The following is a 24,505-nucleotide window of genomic DNA, read 5'->3' as shown; positions in this document are numbered from 1 at the left end:
TTTCCTTCCCATCTCTCCCCTCCTCCACCTTGTGTGAGAACAGCCCTACCTCCGCAATGATGGGGTAGACCTGCTCCATGCACAGTGAGATGACACTGGGTAGAAACGGTTTGAACACTTGGCCTGGCTCTTGTACCACCACTTGCAGAATTTTCAGGAACTTCTCCACCACCCGACAGCCAGTGCTGCCCTCATGGAGGATGCTCTCTGCCAGCTGCTCTCTGCGACAGAAACAGTCATGGCACAGGAAGCTTCACAAGGATCTGCACACTTACTGGATTTGCAGGAAAGCAGGTAGTGCCTCTGAACTTGTTTAATACAGGCTAAGGAGATGAAGGCACAGAAGTGAACTAGTTTTTGACTGAGGACTGACAGAGTCCGCTCCAGAATAAGAGCTTAAGTGATAGAGTTGGGGCACCCTCAGACTTTGGGTAGGAGCTAAATAGGCAACATGAGAGTCCAGTTCACCATCACACACTTCCAGAAAGCCCGTGAGAGAGCTGAGACTGTGATGGCATGTGTGATTGATGTGCATGGGCTGGGTCACTCCAGACTTGGAAGCATTCTCCTTGGATTTAGTCCTGGGACATGACAAAAGTTTGGACACAGACAGTCTGGGATGCAAACACTACACTCTTTAGGGACAGGGACCTGTTGTGTGAGCCCCTTACTAAGACATATCATCCTGAGGGACAGAAAGCAGTAACCAACACAGGACAATACCTGGTGAACATGTTTAGGAAGGTCTGTATGATCTGCTCAGTGAAAGGCACTCCCATCTGTACCCTCAGTCCTTGAAACAGAGTGAGGAAGAAGCTCAGCATTTCATCTGTCACATCTAACAACAGGAAAGCAAAAAGAATGTGTTAAGGTAACATTCAAATCCATCAATGAGTCTTGTGTGTGATTTGCTCCAGGGAACCCCATTTACTCTAATAAATTTAGCAGGAAGGCCATTAGAAACTGAAACTTAACAGCCAGTACTACAGGGTTTAAAGGTTGTTCATCCATTTCTGAAAACTGCCAAGGATGACCAATACAGGCAGCACCAAGCAGCTCCGATCAAACACAATACTACCCAGCAAGGCCCTTAGTCTGCTCTGCCTACACAGAGTGTGTGGGGAAAGCCCTGGCCATGGTCTGGGCTGATCTCCAGTTGCTCACCACTCATACAGGGTTAACAGGAAATCCAAGGAAATCCAAAACAGCTCTGCAGCTTGCAGGGGGGGGGGGGGCTGGAGGCACAATTCAGCTTTTTTTTTAGGCAGTAACTGAAAAGATCCATCTAACTTCAGCAGTCCTCTGCAGCACATGGTCATGCATTAGCTGAGCAGCACCATGGCTAATGCTTCATCAACCCCAACATGCTTTATTGAATAACAAGGGGAAGCTGAAGCTGTCCAACTCGTCCTTCACACAGCCTTTTATAGCCAATAAATAGCAACGGCATGAGGCTGCTAGCCTGTTCTGAAGATAGCAGTTACTGCAGTCACAGCATCAGCTTGCTGTCTTGGATTTGCTCTGCATTTCAACTTTTTTTGCCTCCCTCTCGCCTGCTTCACTGAGAAAATCCCACCTAGCTCCAAAAGTTTTCCTGGAACATCTTGGTCTTCATGAGAGAAGCTGCTGTAGTCCTGGACATCTGAGCTACCCTGATGTGATACAAAATGTAAATCACTGGCCAGAAGATTGCCAAGCAATAGTCCTGCTTACATCTCAGGAGCCTTTCCTTTACAAGGAAAAATAAACCCACATCAAGGGGCTGGAACTAGATGATTTTTTAAGGTCCCTTCCAACCAAATCAGTCTGTGATTCTATGATAATTTGACCTAATCTGTGAGATTGTCTCCTCTCTGCTTTCAAGGGTCTGGAGAAAATTTACGTGGCAAACAGCTAGACAGGGTATTCTAAAGCTTTTTTTTATGTGCTCAGGATCAGCTCCATTTTGTTTCACTGCTGAAAACAACACAAGGCATTTCCATCTTCTGGAAGCGTGACAAACTTTCATGCCTGCATCCTAGATGGAAGAGATCTCCCTTTCCTGTTCCAGCCCAGCCCAGCCCACCCAGAAGTACAGCCTCTCTTTACACTTAGGCACAGAGAGCCCACACACTTCACATGAATATCACCACGATTCTATGTGGATGGACTGTGGGTGTCATCAGTAGGTCATGAAGCTACTCACAGCATTAAAACCTGTCCTATGGTTATACCTGACTGATGAATGAAAGCTGGGAAGAGGGCTAGTGAGACCTGCACGGATTCTTGCAGCGACTGATAACAGATCTGTCGAGACTTGGTGGATTCTCCAGAGATACTTCCTACAATATCTTCTAAAACGCTGAGTGTCTGATGGATGATCACTTTGGCTGCAAAATAAGAGAGATGATACTTCCTGCATGTGTCAACACTACTCAAGAGGCAAGAAATGAAGTTCACAAACAGAGTAACTAAAAAAACCTACAAGGCAGCATATACATCAAATCCAGGTTGGAGTCAAAGATGTTTCCAAGTGCATGTTCATATTTTGAATTGGTTTTATTTGGTCACTGTGGCTACTTGCTTTCTGTTATGCAGGCTTACTGTTCTACAGATGCATCCACCACTCAGCTACTCATGTGCAGAGGCTGAGGGGAGCTGTAGACAGTATTATTCCCAACATGCTAGTGCTACAGAAACACTAACCAAGAAAAACTCAGCACATTATGACAGCCAGATATACTGAAGATTTCTATTTCTGAAATAACAACTGGAGTGATACACAACCACTATAAACTAACCCAAATGCTGGGAGATCTTAACTGGCTCGGTTCCTCCCACATGAGCAGTCTCTGCTACCCTTCTTGTGAGGAGCAAATGGCCACCATGCTCCCTCCCTGCACAGAGCTGACCAGCAAACCATGTTGGGCAGAAGCTGTCACACTGCATACTTAGAAACAATAGTTTTAAATTGATTCTCAAAAAAAATCCAACCAAAAACCTCCCAGACATCCCCCAGAGCAGTCTCAAAATACACATAGAAACTTTCCAAAGGTGCCTGAACCAAATCAGTTTAGGGCTCTCCTCGCTCTACATTTCTTCCCAAGCCTGGAATAATTTTTTATTTCCTCCCTTATAACCATAATCTTCGTGTAATGCTGCTTCCACCCAATGTTTCTAATCCTACAGTGCTCCAGCCTTAGGCTGTGAAGTATTCCTAATGCAATCACTGCTACTGGAAGTCTTATCAACAAATTTGACCCCACCTTCCCTGCACAACTAAGGAAGACAAGTACTTTGATGGATGAGTTTATAGGCAAGCTGGGTGAGAGAGTCCTTCACAAATCCCACAGAAGGGTCTCTAAAGAAAGAAAGAAACCAGAAATTCCTCCTTTCCTGTCTTTCCCATATACTAAACACATTTTTTCAGGCAAAATAATTGTTGGGAAAATCAGCTTAATGTCAGCCATCAGCAGTTTGCAGTGCAGGTGTCAGAAAACATCACACACCAAGACACATGGTACTTACTGTCCTCCAGCTGCACCTTCCTCTGTGGCAAGATGGCATTGGATTTGAGCTGGCGGTATTCCCTCGTGAGGGCAGAGATGAGGCTGGCATGGTTGGTGGAGCGAACTGCCCACTGCTGTTCGCTCTCTGGAAGGTTTGGCCAGGGCAGCAACAAGACGTTTGACAGTGCTCTGCACACCAGCACCTGGGCCTATAAGTGATGACATATTAAGCTAAGGGACAAAGTTTGACCCCTTTTGCAATGCATTTTTGCTAGAGCACAACCCCAGAGTGAAGGGACATCTTCCAGCTCTTCATCTGGCAGTCTGGAGAAGGGAAGGCTCAGGGGAGACCTTAGCACTCTTTACAGCTACCTGAAAGGAGGTTGTAGTGAGGTGGGGGCTGGTCTCTTCTCCCAGGTAACAAATGATAGGACAAGAGGAAACGGCCTCAAGCTGCACCAGGGGAGATTTAGACCGGATGTTAGGAACAATTCCTTCCCCACAGGCATTGGAACAGGCTGCCCAGGGCAGTGCTGGAGTCACCATCCCTGGAAGTGTTCACAAACGGTGTAGATGAGGCCCGCAGTGACATGGTTTAGTGGTGCCCTTGGCAGTGCTGGGGAATGGCTGGACTTGATGATCTTAAAGGTCTTTTCCAACCTTGCTGATTCTATGATTCTATCAGCAGTGCTCACTGTTGAAGGAAACAGTTCAACAGTGAAAGGTGAGCCTAAGTAAAAACTAGCAGCTCTGGAAGGTAAGAGAGAAGCAAAGCTCCATGATTTAAGGGCTGGAACCAGCTCCCAGCTCTGTCATCCCTCCCCTGCAATGGTAAGTCTCTGTTCTTCATATTCATAAACCCAAAGATGACACCAGTTTCATTACTTCTTGTCTGGTTTACACACTAAGCTTCTGTGCTTCATGTGTCCATGCCAACACACAATACAACCACATCCCAGCCTCCACTATGGCTTTTCAGTACTTCTGTAATATAAATACTAACTTGGAGTGAGGTATGTGGAATAATAATAGAAGTTTCACAGAAAAAAAACTTTTGTGCATCAGAATCACTGCACCTCTCCTGTAAAGAGAATGCATCATCAGGGACTGTCTTGTGTCAACAAGTGAGGAAGGAATAAGATCTAAGGACTGCAATCGTGATTTTTCCTTACTCTATTGCTTGAAGTAGATCATTACTGACAAACTGTCACAGTGACTCCTGCATAGCCACAGGACAGAGATAACTACTGCCCCTGCCCTTTATTGTTGAGGTTATACCTCATACAGTACAAGCCAAGGCACAGCTTCTCAAGGACACCTCATCTACACACTTCATGCTTCAATCACCTTATCAGGAAGCTGCTGAGCAGAAGTGTCTGTGATCCTGTTGAACACCTTCTGTACTGCTGGGATGCTGATCAAGAACACTGGTCGCACTGTGGTGGCTAAAGAGACTAGCAGGTGGCACGCAGATAGCAGCAGCTTCTCCTGCACCTGAAAGAGAGGGTGGTCAGGTTGCCCAGTAACACCAGCATGTGACGCACCACTGGTGTCAGACAGCACAGTGAGCTGCCATTGACAGCTTTTCACAAGCAAGACTGTTTAATAGCATTTATTTGCCAATTAGAGCACAGATCAGTTCCCTTAGAAGTGTGAAAGAGATTTCCCTGCTTCACGCCATAAAATCATCAGGCTGAATTTATATGCCTGAGCTGCTTATCTCGTACTAGCCCGACCTACAATGCTATATAGCACTCCTCTCAGTCTCACCCTATATGAGACACCTGTTGCAGCTCTAGGAAAGAAATCCAGCTCTCGTCTGTGACAGACATCATGCTTTCCCCATCCCTGGCAGTGTTCAAGGCTAGGTTGGACAGGACTTAGAGCAACCTGGTCTGGTGGAAGGTGTCCCTGCCCATGGCAGGGGGTTGGAACTGGATGAGCTTTATGATTCCTGCCAACGCAAATTATTCTATGACTCAGAATGTTTCATATCAGGAGAAGCAGTAAGGTCCAAAGCCAACTTGAATAAGTGAACATGACAGCTGTGCCCCCTGAGGGTCTCTGGCTCCAGGGGAAGCCTTCCCTCAGCCCAGAACTGACAAAGGTACCTTTGAGCTGATGAGGGGTGTAATAGCCTCCAGAGTAGTGGAGACAAGTGAGATGAACTGCTCCGGGTTCTGGCGATGAACTTCACTGTAGAACTGTGCCAGCCAGTGTGCATAGGCCTGCAGGGCTGCCAGGGACTGAGCATGACTGCGAAGGAGCAAAGCAAGGATAAGATACACACATGGGATAAAAGGCATGTCCTCCAGGACTGCTGCAGAAGGGCCCATGTCCTGAGCACGGTAGTTCTGACAGCACAAGACAAAAGAACATTGATATTTTCAGGCAAAGCTGTCAGCTTTTTCTTTAAACTGCTTACTACCATTTTTTGCCTCAGACCCTGTATGTTCATAGCATATTTAAACATGTGCTGAAACTGAACTCACTCCCTCAGCAACAGTATTAAGCCAAAAGGTCAAATCATAATCAATTATATTTGATAAGGTCAAATTCTAATCGACTGGTAGGTTGGCCATAACCATACTTTATAATTACACTTCTGACACAAGGCCATATTAAGATTTTTGAGTCAGGACATTTCTTTGGGACTATATAGAGGAAAAACCCTCACTAACAGATCATGGAATAAAGTCTCCCATATTATTTTAAACTAGAGAAGGAAAAAGACCATCAAAAGAACACTATCTGCACAAAAGTCAGTGCTAGTAACTTGGGATTATTAGGAGAAATCCAAGGAGCAACATGATGAAACCTCAAGGGGGGTTTCAAGGAGCTTCTGTACAGGCAATTGCGAACTAGAACAAGCACTTCACATGTTCGAAAGGATAACCTTAAATTCTGCTCACAAACACCAGCTGGCAGGAAATAGGTTTGTGCTACACAGCCTGAGGAATAGAAGAGCTCTAAAAGGCTGTCAGAGTGGGGCTCTATTACTAGCGGCATCAATTTCACACTTAATGTCAACTTCTGCATTGAAAGTATTCGTTTCAGAAATGACCTGCATAGCTGGAAGGCACATTTGTCTTGGAAGCCAAGTACTCAGAACCCTGTACTAGGAAAAACATCTTTTTCCTGAGCCACAGATCTGACTTTGGTAGCAAAAAATCCATAAAGTCAATTTCTTAACATACTGCTATTATGGCACTTATTTAGTCATTTAATTACACTGCAGAAGAATTAAGCTTTTACAACCACTGGTACAGGGCAGAATAACAGTTTTAGAGCTAATGGGTATTTTTAATTCTCATCACAAATATCTTTCTTTAAATAACCTGAGTACATCCATTTGAGGATGTACCATCCCATGTAGATACCAAGTTTGGATCCAACCATTTGTACTGTCTATCTCATACTCACACATCGATAAGGTCAGGTTTCAGTACAGATGGTACTGCAGTTTCGATGTTGTACAGTTTAATCTGGGATCCATACAGCGTTACTTTTACCAGCCTGGAAGTGAACACATACATGGCAGTGTGAGATGGATATACACATGTACAAATCTGCTTTAACATCTACCTGAATGTAGCTCTTTGCAAGTCTGTGTCAATATTTAGCTAATATTTAGACAAGGCTTAGACCATTTAGTTGAAAATAATTTGTAGTAAGATGGACCAAATACAATGTTCCTGCATGAAAATGAGAAAACATAACCAATGCAGTCATGTAAAGCTCTGAAGGTCTGGAATTTGCAACCATGTGTTAATTAAGGTTCTTGGAGGGAAAGAATGGAAGGATGCCCGCCTTTTGGTTTTCACACGTCTTTTCATAGAATCATGGAATGGTTTGTGTTGGAAGGAACCTTAAAGCTCATCCAGTCCGGAACCCCTGCCATGGGCAGGGGCACCTTCCACGGGCAGGGGCACCTTCCACTAAGCCAGGTTGCTCCCAGCCCCGTCCAACCTGGCCTTGAACATAGCCAGAGATGGGGCATTTCTCTTTTCACTTAAGAGATTTTAGTGATTTAGCTTTGAGAGATACAATTCTGAAGTAATTAAACTCTACATCTCATTTCATTGCATCACATATGCAGATGCTGGAAAACAAGTACTTCAGTCTTTCATGTGACTGATATTATTTAATCCCTCCAAATAGTTTTTCATTAAGGATTTAGAAAGCTACCTGGGAAACATAGCACTGATGAATGTAACAAGATTCTGGCCATAGAGTTCTTCATATCTCAATTCAATCATAACAAGGGGAGGCAGAAAGAAACCTTGGTTTTCACACTCACTGCAGTGGTGGCAATTGCTCCTGGTACTGCTGAAGGGACAGGAAACCCCAAAACCCATTCCTACCTCTCTACCACTGTCAGAGCATCGTTGAACCTGGCAGCAAACACATCCCCAATGAAGTACTCCGCCAAGCGCCCAACAGCCTGCAACAAGGAGCTCAGGTCCCTTAAGGAGCAGTGCAAGCGGCGGCAATCATTCTCTGCAGTGATGTTCAGCCTGTGACCTGGAATGACAGGAAAGTTCATTAGCAATGAAGCCATCAGACCTCACTGTCAACAACTGCTTGTGCTAACAGCCACTGACTAAGAGCCTAGCAGTCTGAAAGCTCATACTTGAAAAACCTTGTGCAAGAAAGTCGTATGTGTTCTAATAAATACAGCTCTTTGGGCTGGGAAACCTAATTACAGAGATACAGGAAATGCAAAGTTTATTCTAATTACATTACAAGCATTCTTCTTCAATTAGCTCAGCAGTGGGTCACAGTTCAAATCACAGCACTGCCCAAGTGACTGAAACACTCAAATTGGGCAAGACGAGCTGAACTGTTCTGACTGCCACACTTACCCCAGCTCTGCAGAGGCCATTATCCAGACTCCCTCTCCTGGCCAGAGGGTTGGAAGTGTTTTAACAGCACAGCCACATTTGTAACAATAGTGTTTGCTTCTGATATAAAAGTAATTAAGGACTTTTCACATTTCTCATATAAGGAACATATGAATAATTAGATTTGCCAGTCTTATGATTTATGCAATCAACCTACCACTCAGTTGTATATATACCTGCTTTCCAAACATTCCAGACCTTTAACTAGAAAAGCAAATAAGTTCTGCAATACCACATTTCCATGTGCAGCAGTACTGAAATACAAGAAATTCCTTTGCTGGTCATACCAGAAAACTTTAATCAGCTCAGCTACATTCTTTTGCTATACCTCAGCTACAATCTTTCCTCACACAGATCTCACTACTACGACCTTCCTTATTTCTCAGGAAGGAGCAACAAAGCTACACTCATGCTTTATATTCACTTGAGAGCACTGGTGTCTTTGTAAACTACTTCATACATGAAGGCTCCTGAAATGCCAGGTAGATAAGAAACTACTACAACATTGTAAATAGTTCATCTTCTCGTTGACTCAAAATAGTTTTAATTCACCCTAAATAAAAATACTCCTATGGTGGACAATTTCACACCAGATTTATGCCCCAAGCAAACAGAAGCACAAACTTTCTTGAAATAAATTTAATGGGAGGAAAAAGGTCATCCCATCCATGTTACCATAGTATTTGAAGCTGCATACCTGTTTTTAACATGAAAAGAAATCACATTATTACATGTCTGCTGAGATGTCTACTGAGCCATTAGACACTATACATGTGTTCAAACCCTCAACAGAATATGGAAGAAGCAACACCAAAGCAGGTCTAGACGGCTTTTGCAATCAGCTATTCAAACAGTGAGGATCACAATGGTTATTACCTGTCCCTGAAGTGACCACAAACTGCTGGAGTCCCAGATACACTTCCAAGTTATCCTGCAGAACTGGAAACTAGAAGAGACAAGAAAAGAGTGATTTTGGGTCTTCGAAGACACTTAACATCCAACTACTGGTTACACAGTCCACAGTTTCTTACCTCTCCCTAGTGTTTTGAAAAAGACATTTGGAGAAGAGGCAAATTGCTAGGTTATGGCCTGATCCTGCATGCCACAGCTTCTCATGTCTTGACAGCTGTCATGAAAGCCACCAAGATCACCACCCTGAAAGCACTTCACTGTGGTAGCTCTCCCTTTCCCACAAATACCAGCAATCAGCGTAACAAGATAATGGTCTGATAAGTCTAAGTGACAGCACAGCATGCCCCACTATGAATATACAGATGGATGTATAACCCAGACCAAACACAGAAGAGAAAGGCAGAGCTTGGAGCACAGGATGCCTGTGCTGCAGCCATCTCACTCCTAAGTATCAGCTCTTCAAAATGCAGCTACCAAAATACTGTTCAGCCAAAGTAGTTTCCAAGCAGAATGCCTCTACAGCAGAGTGTAAAAGGGAAGTAACTGTAGCAGGTAAGCTGCGGCCTGCAATAGGAAAGCTCCAATGGGAAAACAACCAAGGAAAGAGCCACCACAGTCCTCTTGCATCCTAGTCTGGGAGCAGAGGGCAGGACTAACAGCAAACATGCCTGATGCTGGTGATACTTCATCTGCACAACAGATTATGCTACCAGGGGGAAGTGAATTGTGCACACAGACTAAAAAGCCTTCTAAACAGTTTTCAGCCAGCCAAGGTACCTCAGTGATCTGAGTTAAGAGACTGTGGTGTACCTGAATGCACTTTTATCCATACAGGACAAAACTGCACACTGACCCTTTCCTTGTAGACATCCCATAAAAAAAAAAATACTTTCTAACCTTTTCAAGTCTATTGGCAGAAGCCACCACGTATGATGGGGTTGGTTTTATGAAAGTTTCCTCATCCATCAGCAGAAGGAGCCACAGCCATTCATTGTCCAACATGGGACAGAGTAACAGCAGTTGTTGTACGATGTTTTAACTATTTGCAACTGACAGAGCAGCCACTGCACCCAACAGCACTGCAGAGCACCGTGAGAAGCACCTGAAACTGCTTGAGAATCTCCCAGTTTATCCACTACACAAGAGTGATCTATAATGCAGGGCTCAAGACAGCAGTCACCATCAAGTTTCTAACATGCTGTGCCTAAATAACAGCAGAGAGTCTTTATATAACTGCAAGAAGAGAGCTATTTAAAAAACCTAGATAGTCTTCCTCATGTTGATGTGTTACTTTAAGGAAGCCACATGCTCTTCACCATATGACCCATATGCTCAGTGAAACAGCTGCTCCTCTGTCTGCCTCTTGCAGACTCACGCCATGTGCCACGCTGCAGAGCAACTTCTACTTTCACACGAGGGCTGTTAAGTTCACTACTTCAGTTTCTAGGAATAGTGCTTAGCTCAGCCAGAATGGTTCTTAAATGAAAGTATCAATTAAAATCAGTTCAGGTCAGGCATCTTCTGCCCCTGCAGCAGCTTCATTTCCTCTGCTTCTTGGGAATGCAGTTCAGAGGTCCAGGGACAAGGTATCTCCAGGAGAATTAATAGTTTTGCTTTGACATCCTGCTGCTATTACTTGTCTTTCACCCAGCAAAAAGGCACTGAGTACTCTGAATGTTGAACTACACTGGCTTACAGCCTCAAGATCTCCTCAAAACCCACGATAATGCTACAAACCCCAACAGCTTTTACACCACCAATTTCAGCAAGAGCAGTGGCACTAGATGGAGTGAAGCACTTCTCTGTGTTTATCAGATGTAATTCCCAATTGTCTGAGGCACTTTCTTCAGCATTTATATCTAGCCTTTCATTTAAACAAAGATTCCACTCTTCTTAACACCCATCTGCCCAATTCACAGCACCGCCACCTAATATAAAGACCAAGATAAACACCAGTGAAGGACTGCTGCCAAATATTTACACTTTGAAAGATGGTCTAAAGAGCTTAGGGTCCAGCAAGTAGGACTCAGACGCTCACTGAAGCACTCTCTTCAAAATACACCAAGGAATGTGAGGAAGCCAAAACCCAAGATTTTTTCCTTCAGTTTCTGGTCAACTCTTGCCAAGGTTTTACATCCAAAACCAAATTTCTCTCCTTTCTTTGGCACTGTGGCTTCTATTAAACAGCTTGCAACAAACTCCAGCAGTTGGTGCTCATTTCACATTGCATTTTTGGTCTGAATAACAACTTACTAGTGTGGAGAAGGCATGAGTCGGCAAGAGCTCCATGACTTTTGCAACCACTTCCAAGCTCTGGCGCAAGTACCGCTGCCACTCAGTCTGCTGCTATGGGAAGAAACACCAAGGTAAGTACAGGACATCCAGCAGGAAACAGCTCTTTGCAGACTAGTAGGTGAGATGCAGACTGAGATATTTGGGTCTAGCGAGCTCCTTTCTAGAGCTTGGCTTTTGCAGACAACCAGATACTGAAGAGATACTGCTCTCGTGATTCTCATGTGCCACTAGGTACCTGATGGAGAATAGTTTTGCCTAGCCAGGCTTTGGGCATGAGGGTATATTTTTCCCTAGAGTGATAAAGCATAAGCATTCACTCCCAAAACACAGTTACTGCTCAGATGACAAGCATCTGTTATGCAGAACAACCCCTCCCAAACATTTGATAGACCTATTCCAATTCTAGATTTATCCATACTGAGATGATGATTACAAATACCGACTTAGTAGAAATATCATAGAATCCCAGACTGGCTTGGAAGGGAACTTAAGGCTCGCCCAGTTCCAACCCCCTGCCACAGGCAGGGACACCTTCCACCAGACCAGGTTGCTCCAAGCCCCATCCAACCTGGCCTTGAACACTGCCAGGGATGGGGCAGCCACAGCTTCTCTGGGCACCCTGTGCCAGCGCCTCAGCACCCTCACAGGGAAGAACTTCTGCCTAAGAGCTCATCTCCCCTCTGTCAGGTTAAAGCCATTCCCCCTTGGCCTGTCCCTTCAGCCTAAATCTCCTCTCCAAGTTTCTTGTAGGCCTTCAGGCACTGGTAACTGCTCTAAGGTCTCCCCTTAAGGAGCCTTCTCTTGTCCAGGCTGAACAAGATCAGCTCTCTTAGTCTGTTTCCAGAGCAGAGCTGCTCCAGCTTAAAGATTTGGTATCAGAGATAGTTCAGCACTTAATTTCCAAAACAACCAGATGTGGACACCTAATGCCTCTGAGAATCAGAACGTAAGTATCTATATGCCCTCCTCCCCCAGAGAAGTTAAAAAAACAAAGGTAAAACAAATAATAAAAGTAATAAAGTAATATCATGATGATAAAGTAATATCATTTCAGAATGACCTTTAATCCAGTTTTGTCAAAAGCATTTAATGCTGCTTTAAACCTCAAACCCCACACAGAATGAAGCAGCAACTGTCTAGCTTGTACTCCAAAGCATGAGCACTGGGAATGACATTACACGTGTTACCAGTGCAAGAGTTAATATCTGGACCTGTAGTTGTCCTTGTTCAAATCTGCTCCTTACATCATCATCCAGTGTCTCGTCATCCAGCTCCTCCAGCTGTGCCTGGTTATACCTGAACTGGATTCTATTCAACACCTCTGTCAGCAACAGAACCAAGGCATCTTCGTACCTATGACCACAGAGAAACAGAGCGAGAGTTTGATAAAACAATTCTGCAGAATTGCTGTGCCACAGCCCTTCCAGCAAAGGAGATAAGTCACACAGATGACAATTTCAAGTGCGCCACTGCAAAGAGCCTGCAGCACAGCTTTAGAGGTCTGTTGAGGAAACACTAAGCAGATCCTGGGATTAAGAGTATCATGTCATTTCACGTCACACACTACCTGCAATGAAAGAGGTTGGTAATATCTGATATCCCACTACCTCCAAAAGGGAAAGGGAAAATTGATAGCAACAGAAGCAGCCCACAAGTTCAAAACAGGAAAGGTAGGAGTGGCTTGCCAGGAATAACAGCAGATGCGCATGAACAGGAGGCACCAAAAGCTTCTTGTTGCTTAAGCTGCTCCTTAGCAACCTGTCTGATGCTCTGCTTTTGGGCAGTGAATGCAAAATACGTGAAACAGGGCAGTTACTGCTGCATACCTCAAAAGGGGGACTCCCCTGAGGCTATTTGTTCTGCTATCCTCTTTCCCTACATTGCTGGCCAAAGAATTCAGGCCCTTGTCCTCTGAAACAAAGCCAGCCATCTAACTTATAGTACTCTAACACGAAAGGCATGTCACTGAAAGATGCCTTTTCATCTCTCAGAGCTGGGAAGCTGGTAGAGAACACAGAAAACCCTCCTTAATGATCACTTAAGAATAATGCCAAGCTGCAAAATCAGTACAGAGCCACCTGAGCATGCAGTCATTCCTGATGACACAGCATCAAAGTTTGGGGCTTTCAAGCAGAGCTGATTTGACTGTTTTAAAAACCTCCTTTCTCAGCTGGGGTCCAGTGTAAAAGATCATGCTCTTTTCTAGGTGTGATTGTGTTGGAAAATTAGGCATTAGGATACACTGCCAAACATTCAGAGCCTCATGTAATCTAAGTGTCAGCCTAGTCAGCTGAAGAAACTGATAGCTCTCTGTGCAAGGGAGGTTGAGCTACCATCTTTTCTTGTACTCCGATGATGCAACTCTCGATTTAGCAAGTTAACCAATAGCAAAAGCTGCAGTGTGCACAAAATGCAGAGTTTGTCAACCACAGAACAGGAAATGTCATCTGTGCTCCTGCGGTGTAACCACTCCCAGGCTGTCAGAGTGCAGTGCTTGCCCGCCTGAGCGCATGCAGGAAGCTGTTGGTGTCAGTGCTGTCCCTGAGGACAAAGCAGTACAAGCTTCAACCACTTTTGTGCTTTTTAATCTCCTTTAGTCTGATATATCTCCTAGAGACAGCTATTGTATGGTTCCATGCTCTCCATCACAAACTGTTTGACACAAATACACATTACACACACATTAGCCACGTGAAGAGGAGCAGTACATCAAGGTAGAGTTCAACAACATTAGGGAGAGAGTGGCAAATTAGGAACAAATTATAACAAAATTCAAATGCAAATACCTACTACTTGAGAAATTAAAACACTACAGTTCCCATGCTGAGAGGAAGAGTAGTGTCTGGTGTAAGCCTGTCCACATTTGTTCTTTGTGGTTATTATGCCAGGCTGCCTTTCAAAAACCAACCACTTACACTTAGTGTGCTTGAGGGAAAGCAGCTTCCTTCTGCACTTACAGCACAAGCCATGGCACTTCTAAGCCTCCAAAACTTGAGCAAAGTACCAGAGTATTCCCCAGATCTTTAAAATGGCAGCAAAGGCACTCTTATCCAAAGAAAGCCCCCAATTTCAGGATACAGCATCTACAAAGGCAGAGCTGCCAACCACTGTTGCAACTGATGCACACAACCAGCAGAGATAAGCAAGGGGAACTTCTAACTTCCAAACACAGTCTCAGTAATATTTCTCAGAAATACATTCTCCATTTCAACAGGAACTTAAAAAATCCTAATAAAATATATTTTTTCCCAATTCTTAAATTATTTGTATGAGCTGTGCAAACACCAGGCAACTGACTCGATATGTACTAAAGCATGCTCTAAAATTCGCTAACATGTGTTAAAGTTCTATTTTAGACCACAAAGCTTTCTAACTCTGGCTGCCAAGTTCACACACAACGCATGTGGCAGTTTTCTACCCTAATCTGCTCAGTTTAAATTCCTTTGAGTGAATGTGAAACACTGAAATTTACACTTCTTCTACTTCACAATTCTAGAAGAAAGGGCCCGACCACACATGAAGCTGGAGTAAGCAACAGCTTGTTTCTCACATCCTCTGCCATGGTGACCATGAAGGCTCTTTGAGCTGTGACATCTCGAGAGCTTCCCCACTGCTCACCTGTTGAGTACTGCTTCTTTGTCTGCCAGACGACTTTTGATTTTGCTAGTCAGGTAGTCCAAGAAGAGCGTCCAGATGTCCAAGCAAGAAAAGTAACCTTCATGTGTAGGCTGAAATACCCCAAAATTTACAATGAGTATTGCAAGCTATGGCAAGACTGATTTCACACAATGAAAACGCAAGTTAGCAACACTTCACAGGAAGGACTTCTTGCTTTATTAAAACACTTTTAAAAAGTCATTGGAGACATTAATAGCTGTCAAAAGATGAGCAAAAGATTTTGCATAAGGGTAGGAACCCATGAATTACAAAGCTGGTGTCAGCATTAACCCATCTCATGGCTTGCTGCATCAGCTTCCAGCATTTTATAAATCTGCTGCCTTGTCGTTATTCATATGTGGGGACAAACAGGGGTTTGAATTCACTGTGACAGCTTCTACAGCAAGGTAACACACAATAAAACCTCAACCTTGGCTTTTGGTATGATACCAAAACTTACAAGGAAAGACTCAGATAAAAGAATTATATTCAGGAGAAAGAAAAGCACCCCCAAACACAAAATGAGCAAGACGGAGATGCACTATCACTGCCAGTGTTCAAGGCCAGGTTGGAAGGGCTTGGTGCAACCATCTAACAGTCTAGTGGAAGGTATCCCTGCCTGTGGCAGGGGGTTAGAACTGGATGAGTTTTAAGACCCCTTCCAACCCAAGGCAGTCTGGGATTCTATGACTGTTCCAGAAAACACTGTCCATTCCAAGGATGAGCAAATAAATAAAAGCAAAACCAAAGATAAACACCAGACAAGTTGCTCTTGCAAGATGTGACCCGTCTCCAGCTACATCCAAGGGCACATTAAGCCATTTCCAAGTCGCCAGCACTAGACGGGAAGTGCCAGAAAGACAAGTTAATAGGTCTTTTTTCTAGGCTAACTTGAGGTATCAGCTTCCCTGAGGAAAACAAGCTAACCCTGCTTTCTGTACAAAACAGAAGAGAGAACAGACCATGGAAAAAAAACATCTCGAGGCTGTACCTGATGAAAAGTGTATTTGAACAACAGTGCCAGAAACTCAACCACAGGGAACTGGGAGTAGGATTCGATTCGTCGTAGGTGGACGCTCACAAAGAGACGGAGAAAATCCGTAAACTTCTCGATGTAGCTACAAGGGAAAGGAGAAAACAACTGAGAAAACATGAAGGATGCCACAAGGGAAAGCAATTTCATTGCAACAGAGATCAAATTTACTCAAAATCCTTTTAATAAAAGAAAGTTACAATTAACAACCAGCAGAACAATTAAAATATAAAGCCCTGCAACAATTACCTACCTTCATTCCGTTAATACCTGAAACGGTAGAAAAGACAGTCTAGTCAAAAGCAACTTTAATATTCAGGTAAATATACTCGAGTTCAACCAGGCCTGCAAATAATCTCCCCCCACCCTAGAGGAATAATTAACAGCAGGGGTCACCTTACTGATGTAGATAGGATTAGTGGAAAAAATAGTACCGCTGAGGAATTCAGTTGGAAACAAGTTAATACAGGAGTTAGCAATACATGTGTTACATTTACACAAGGTAGTGGAAGCACCATGGAGCTGAGACCTGGGAAGAATGGTTTCTCCTGCAGTGCAGATCAACCATCCAAAAGTTTCTGAACTGAGCCCAGACTTTTGTGACTAAATTAGACTATAAAGACAAATCTCATTCCAAAGCATGGGACTACACAAAGTGAAGGTCCAAAGGAAGCCTGCTACTAACACTTAAGGGAGTCTAGCAAAAGCACCACCTCAGTGAAGCATTGAGGGTTCCCAAGCATGCACCTGGGGGAGAATTACCAAGACCACAGTGGGGGAGGTAAGCTTTTACTGGGGATTAAGAACACATCCTGCACAACACAAGCTTCATCAAGGTTAGAAGTCATCCTCATGTCTAACTATACAGATGAGTGTTCAATACTCCATTAGTTCAATGCATCCATCAGAGGACCAATGTATTGCAGCTTTATACACATTGAGAGCTCCAGCTATTCAGTGGCATGGCTGTGTACAGAGAAGTCCATCCTTCCCACATGGCAAGAGCTCTAAAGTGCAGGAGCACTCGAAGTTTTTCTTTTAATTAACAAGTTAGGCTCAGTGAAGTTTCAGCCCCACATTAACAGACTGGTTTTACTGTACTGCCTTGTTTTTCCCTTCTGCAAGCTCTTTTTCAGGGGATCCCTGCTCTTCCTAATAACATCTCCCTCAAGACCGTTAAGTACTGCCAGCTAACAAAGAGCTGCAACACTGTTGGTTGTTACAAGCCTACAAAACCACATAATACTTTGAATATGCAAAAAGATTAAGTTTCCTTTTTATCTGGCATTGCCTACTTCACAAGAGATCACTTCACATAGCTGATCACAGATCAAACATTTCAGAAATAAAGCTAGCAGGAAAAGAAAGAGTCCAGATCCAAACACCTCCTTCATGCTTTTGATTTTTTATTTCTTGAAGAGCTTCTGATCTCAGACCAGTGAAATTCTTACTTGGCCCCTAGCTCTGCCAGCCCCAAAGGTCCTTCTGCAGCCACTGGGCCATTGGTTGGATCCTTACTTGGGATCTTCAAGTTAAAACCAAACACAAATAAAGCAAAAGACAGTTCAAGCTTACTCTTTTCCTGGACTAGTTTGGTAGTACCAGTGTTCAAGACCACTTTGTAAAAGAACAAAAATAACCAGCACCATGAGAGTAAGGGAAGGAACGGAACTAGGGCAAGCAGGTTCTGAAGACAGCAAACTCTTTGCTTCTTCAGTGCCAGTTCTCTTCAGGATTTGATTGTTAAGGTCCTCTCCAACCCTAATCATTCTACGATTCTAGGATTTTTTTTCAGTTCAAGACAGGATGACACTGATGCAGTATAGCTGGACATATTTAGACATACAAATATAGCTATACCCTATAGAGATATAAACAAAGGGAAAATCCTCACACCCCTTTCCACAGAGAGGACAGCCAGCCCAGAGTAAGCTCCAATCCTCCAGAAACCAGCTAAAACTTTCCAATTTCCAGAACACCTTAGTTACATTCTTATTCATTTCAGACCTTCACAATGAAGGGGTCTCACAATTACAGACACCAACAAATCTCTGTGGATAACATATCCAAGAAGCAGAACATGATGATATGGCAATACCATATCATGAAGGCCAACACAGCTAGAGACCTCCTGCAGTCTTGCCAGTGAAGGCTGCTTGCTCATGTTTTCCATAAAAGAAAGAACAAAGTTATACAAGAGATTGTGGGGTTCCAGGAAAGCTTTTCTGAAATCCAGAGTGAAAATCCTGGCACTCTGTGCACACATCTTGTATGCAATGGTGGCACACTCATACGTCTTATTTCTAGGACTCAGTAATACTGAAGTGGAAGCAAGTTAGTAAAAAAATGAACAACTAGATTAATGATGACTTCTGCTTAACAGTGAATTCTAGGTTTATCACCCCAAAGTCACACATCTAAAGAGATGGAAAAAGGGCATTTTACAGATTAAATTTGCAAATCATCTCTACAAAAGGACCCACAGCTTCTTTCCTGAATTTTTTATTCTTGATATTGAAAAAAAAAACCAAACCAAAACCAACCAACCAAACAGACAAAAAAAAAAACAACAAAAAGCACCCAAAAGCTCAAAGTCCTTGCAGCTGCATCGGGGATCAAGTTTTACACTGCAGCACCATGTATCTGTAACAGGACACTGAGCACACTCACATAGTCACATTCGCCACCATTAGCCCCAGCCTGGCAGGCTCCCCGTGGCAGCAGCCTGAAACAAAAGGCAGCCTTCAAGCCCTCACCTCTTCCACCACCTTGCCAACAGGTGGATTCAACCACTCAACACAACAGCAAGACACTGAGGGTGCTGAGGCGCTGGCACAGGGTGCCCAGAGAAGCTGTGGCTGCCCCATCCCTGGCAGTGTTCAAGGCCAGGTTGGATGGGGCTTGGAGCAACCTGGTTTGGTGGAAGGTGTCCCTGCCTGTGGCAGGGGGTTGGAACTGGAGGAGCTTTGAGGTCCCTTCTCATCCAAACCAGTCTGGGATTCTATGGAGTAGGGATATCTGATATCAAAGAATTAAGTTGATTTAGGAAAAAAAGGTGGTAGTAACAGTCTGGAAAATGACAGCAGTCTCCCAAGATGCTCTGTCTTCCTTGCTGCCTCCTGTCAAGCCAGACAGCCCATGCAGCAGAGCCATTCACTGCTGCCATGAATGGAGCTCCCAAGGCTGTCTTCTGGTGGTGTTTAAAAAAAAAAGTGAAAATGAAAAAGCAATGAGGAAACTGTCACATCTCAGTGAAAGGTAGGAAACTTCTTCTATTTTCTTTTGAGTCATGACTTGTAGAATACCTACCCACTCTTTGTATGTTTGAGTTTAAGCAGAGAAGGCAGATATCGACCAGGAAAGGGGATACTGCAATGCCTTTACCTCTCTGAGCCTCTTCTGCTCTCTGTTACAACTGAATGAAGGGCAGGTTCAGCTCTTGTGCCACCTCAGACCTCTGGTCAAACAGTAACGAATGGGGGGAAAGGGGAGGAAGAGGACATGAAAGAATACCAACGTGTGCCACCATGGTCCCTTAGCAAACTCAGCCCCTCACCAGAACCTTACCTGTGGGCACCTACCTTTCTGCCTGTCTCCCTCAGCACAGTACTCTGAAAAAAAGGCGATTAGACACACCATGCATGACTACAAAGTAATAAAGACTGTCCTTTAGAAAGCAAGAGGCCCTAGCACAGCTACTTAGCTGTTGGTTGCTCTTACCTTTCATCCAGTTCCTCTAGCCGGCTCTTCACCGTATGGGCGTTGTTCTCCTTGGTAATCTTCTGCAGGAGGTAGAAAGTCTGCTGGAACATCCGCAGCAAATACTCTTCAAACTCCATAGGCACACAGTTCTTAGACATCAGTTCATTGATGCAAGACATAGCCAAAATGCCAAGGCGGCCACGCTCCTGCCCCAGCACTGAGTTCTGGCTGCTGCCATTGACAGAAGACATCTTCCGAACACGGGTGTCGCAGCCAAAGCGAGCATAGTGGAAAATGGTGGTGAGGAGTGATGGAGTGATGCTAGTAGATAAAGGGATCCAGCTGAAGAGGTGTGCCAGGCACTCCAGCGCCAGGGAACATATGTATTCACTTTCTGTGTCAAGGATGGGGATTGGCTGGTTCAATAGTTTGGCTGCACTGGGACTCTGCAACAGGCTACTCAATAGGTCACCTGGGAAACAAAGCACACATCTGCATTATAAGTCAAGGCAATTCCCTTCAAAAGCTGCAATTGACCAGCTTATAGCTTCAGCTATAAGGCAAAAACTATCAGAGCCTGTGGCTTTCAGCAGGTTAGGGCACAAAGACTTGTCTCAGATGAACTAGAGATTTTTCTCTTCAGGAATTCAGGAGTTTTGATCAGATCTCACATCAGATCAGACTGGGAAGCACATCCATAGTGTCTTGGAAAACAGCAGTGCCATGGCATGTATTTTAGGGATTTAGGATAAATTCACCCCCTCACAAGGTCAACCATCCTTGATGCAAGCTTGCATGAGTTCTCTGGCACATCAATATTATACTGCACCTTGGCAGAGTTGTGTCTGTTTGTGTGTGACAGCTTGTGGATGATGCAAAAAAAAGCAGATGTTCTGAGTCAGACCAAGAAGCCTACTTAATATGGTACCTTTTGTCAGTGACCAAAAGCCCAAGCAGGCACAGACCACATTCCCCAGCCTCCAACTGCTCACCTTACAAAGGTTTCTGAAGCCAGGCAGGGTTCTGAAGGACTCTCTACAGCCTCAGGACTTATCTTAGAATCACAGACTAGTTAGGGTTGTAAAGGACCTTAAGATAATCTGCTTCCAACCCCCCTGCCATGGGCAGGGACTCCCTTTCCGTGACTTTATCTAGTCTCCAACTGCAGTCACATAAACTCAGTTGTTTGCAACATTCTGTGACAGAGTTCCACAGCTTAACTATACATAATGCAAAGACAGGCTTGATCTGGGGCTTTGTCAGCTGATTGTTTCATTTCCTGTCTTCTGTACCCAAACAGGGAAAAGAAATAATCTCTTTCCATTCACACGCCACTCTGTAAGTTTCTACTGCAGCTCCTTGCTCTCAGTTTCTCTGCGGGAGTGAAGAGCATCACTTTTCTTGTTACTTATATAGAAGCCATTCAATACCCTCAATCATCTTTACTGCCTTCTACAAAGCTATAATTTCTACTCTACACCTATTGATAAAGGAAGACCATAACTGCAGCCACTATTCAAGGTATAAATGAACCTTAATTCTATGCAGCACCGTAGCAGATAGCTATTTTTGACTGCTACTGACCTAATTTTTTTGTTGAATCATATGGTGCAGTCCACAGAATGGAATTCTGCATGCTGAAGGTGAGTTTGGAACCTGTGATTTGGCATGAGATAAGTGTATATATATATATATACACACACACAGAGAAAGAACAAACACAGGTTATACTTATCTGCATTGTTTCACCCTCCATTTGCCCACAGACATACTAAACCTTCCTGCAGGTCTTCAGTCACACCTTCCTCACCATTTTGACTATCTTGATGCCCTTGAAAAGCCTCCTTGTCTCTTTACTAAGCCCTGTTCCAAAGTCTCTAACAAGTATGTCCATGAGCACAGTTCCAAACTGTATACCAGAGGTGACATGCTTTCTCACGGCAAGAGGGAATTATCTCCACTTACCTTTTGTCTGCTGCCTTCTACTCAATGTATTAATGGTTCAGAGACTCCTTATCCCTGAGTCTTTGCTTTCTCTAAAGCTTTTGTCACAAAACCCTGTTGAAAGCTTTACGGAAATCCACGTGAACACCACTAGGTCAGCTGCCTTTCCCCACAGAAGCTGACTGCTATCTTGCAGGCTTCCACATACTGAAAACCTATTCACCCTCCCAAGGTTATTCAATACTCTGGAGTACAAATGTCTTCACCTTTAGAAATCCACAGGCACTTGCTACATTACAGAATGTGAAGTTCTCCATAGAAAATCCAAGTAATCTTTTTCTTTTTTTTCCCCTTTGGAAAGTGAAATGACCCAATGCACCAGTAGTATGAAAATCACAGGTATGGTTTACTGAGCTATTTCCAAAGCACTCAGAAGTACGCATGGTGAACAGATGCCCCTTAAGTCTCCATTTGTCAGCAGGATCAATGTTGTACATCACCAAATTCATAACTCCATGCCATACCTTATCGTTGTTTATTTCTGCTCCGCTGCAGAAACTTAAGACATCGTGCTGCTTCGGTGGAATTAGATAACACTGCACTTAGTCTTTACATAAAAAGCAGCCCCCATGGTGTTGTCCACAACTATACATAGGCTGCAGTGTGAGAGCTGCTTGCACTGTGTTTTTACAGAAGCAGATATGCTTCTTCCAAATGTCCACTCCAGCAAGCTCCACAAAAATCAATGAGAATCAAAGACTGACATCTTTCCATCCATCAGCACCAGAAACTGTAAATTTGGGCTCTGTGACTCATAGCAGTCAGTGCTTTGCACCCAGTTAAATTACTGAAATTCAGATTTTAAGTTATACCTGGTGTCTTTGCAAAGAGGTGATAAATTTACAGGATCGAATGTATTTGTGCACAAGGAGAAAACTCTCAGGAGGGGCTGGAATGAGGCTATTCTGCACAAGTCAGCAGCAGCAAACATTTCTGCTTCTCATTTGTTCACCATCCATGACTGCATAAGTCTGACAAAGAGAGAGCTATAAATCAAGCACAGCTATTTGGACGCCAAGAGATTATTGCTGAGTAAATTCTATACTGATGCAGAAACTCAAATGTTTCCCAACATAGGATGTTATCAGAGTTCCTTTGCTAAAACGGCATGAGAAATGAGTTTAACATTGTCTCTAAGTGCTACTTAAGAACTATGCAAGAGCTGCAAGTAACCACTCTGCTTCCCTGTACAAAAACAGGAAGCATGGCTTTTCCAAGTTCCTAAAGAGATTTTGGCTCTGATGGAAGATATTAAATATTTATAAGGACTCTGAAGCCTACTTTCCTTTTTGGAGCACCTTTCATTTCACCTAAATATAAGGAGAAAAGTATGGTGGCCTCATCTAAGCAACAAGAAAAAGTTTGTCAGCAGTAAACAGGAATCCTTTACTGCACGAATGAGACTCAAATATAACTATGTGGGTAAAAAGATTTGGTCAGCTCACAGATTTCACAGACTTAAAGGACAGAGAAACAATTAACACCTCCAGTGCAGAATTTAATGTCAGTTTCACTAAACCCATGTTTGTTCTATAGTTCACCTTCCAATGACACCTTCATCTCTACCTGCAAGTAAGGACACACAAATGTGCAATGCTGGGACTGCCACTCACCACTACAGACTTGTTTATATCTGTCTTTAAACCTCACAGGTTCTCCATGTTACCAACTCATGTTTGCAACTCCATCAGTGCTCTTCCTCCACTGTGGATCTTTCAACTGTCCTCAAATAGCCACCCAAAACAGAGAAATTTTCCAATAAACAAGTTTGTGTAAGTGGATCCAGTGAAACCAAGCCTGAACAGCTAAAGAAATTGCAGTGTAGTCCCCATTACTAGCAATTACCTTGAAGAGATGCTGTGTACAGTAAAGATGCTGTGTACAGTTTGTTTGTTTTCCCTGAAAGGGGAGAAAGGAAAGACACAGAACAGAAACGCAGCATGTTTTCACTTTGAGAACTGTAATCTAAAGCCACAAGGTGAATGCACAGGTGGATGAAAACCTGCCTCAGCACATGCACCATGCAGTGATTCACTGAGGAGCTGAGAGGACACCTCACGCAGGCTCCCACCAGCAAGCAGCCCGGAACTCATTCCAGTGGTTACTTTTTATTACAACTCTAGACAACAAAACAGAGATTTTCCGGGTTGCATCAGTTTAAGTTACCAGCACCTCGAACCAAAACAGTGTTAGTTTTTTCCAAGTTAATTCTGGAAGCTGCAGCACCCTCTCCTGCAGGCATGGCCTCGGATGTATCTGCATTAACCAGCATCTGCAGCGTACACTTGGGCTCACCAAGCAACCCAACCTGGTTTGTACCAACACAGAGCCCCTGGCCACTGAGGAACTGGCTACCAACAGCTGACACCAACATAAACCACCTTTTTCCCATGGAAGACCCCCATCTTATGAAAGCACTGAGGCTGTTGTTGCCAGGGTGGGTGCAGCCTGCACTCCTGCAGCACACTCACTCTTGCTAAGTAACACGAGCCTTGTTTTTTTGTTAATAT

At 43.8% G+C, this 24,505-nt stretch overlaps 1 protein-coding gene across 2 annotated transcripts in view; it reads right to left on the bottom strand.

Moving 5' to 3' along the window:
• Nucleotides 1-24,505, bottom strand: part of XPO6 (exportin 6) — a 54,280-nt gene that overhangs the window by 4,474 nt on the left and 25,301 nt on the right. The window contains exons 7-20 of one of the 2 annotated variants that reach the window (XM_031050269.2): nucleotides 20,010-20,463; nucleotides 16,248-16,374; nucleotides 15,218-15,327; nucleotides 12,844-12,952; nucleotides 11,558-11,647; nucleotides 9,269-9,338; nucleotides 7,853-8,012; nucleotides 6,912-7,004; nucleotides 5,600-5,744; nucleotides 4,836-4,982; nucleotides 3,508-3,697; nucleotides 2,214-2,369; nucleotides 724-838; nucleotides 50-221 (exon numbers count right to left, since the gene is read on the bottom strand). In XM_031050269.2, the coding sequence (XP_030906129.2) occupies nucleotides 50-221; nucleotides 724-838; nucleotides 2,214-2,369; nucleotides 3,508-3,697; nucleotides 4,836-4,982; nucleotides 5,600-5,744; nucleotides 6,912-7,004; nucleotides 7,853-8,012; nucleotides 9,269-9,338; nucleotides 11,558-11,647; nucleotides 12,844-12,952; nucleotides 15,218-15,327; nucleotides 16,248-16,374; nucleotides 20,010-20,463 (2,138 nt within the window). Of the gene's footprint in view, nucleotides 1-49; nucleotides 222-723; nucleotides 839-2,213; nucleotides 2,370-3,507; nucleotides 3,698-4,835; nucleotides 4,983-5,599; nucleotides 5,745-6,911; nucleotides 7,005-7,852; nucleotides 8,013-9,268; nucleotides 9,339-11,557; nucleotides 11,651-12,843; nucleotides 12,953-15,217; nucleotides 15,328-16,247; nucleotides 16,375-20,009; nucleotides 20,464-24,505 lie in introns of both variants that reach the window. The other variant, XM_005150680.4, reaches the window with a different exon arrangement.

The sequence above is a fragment of the Melopsittacus undulatus genome, chromosome 8 (genome assembly GCF_012275295.1).
Source record: "Melopsittacus undulatus isolate bMelUnd1 chromosome 8, bMelUnd1.mat.Z, whole genome shotgun sequence".
Lineage (NCBI taxonomy): Eukaryota > Metazoa > Chordata > Aves > Psittaciformes > Psittaculidae > Melopsittacus > Melopsittacus undulatus.
The sequence above is the reverse complement of the archived record's forward strand: the minus strand, read 5'-3'. Positions and strand labels throughout refer to the sequence as shown.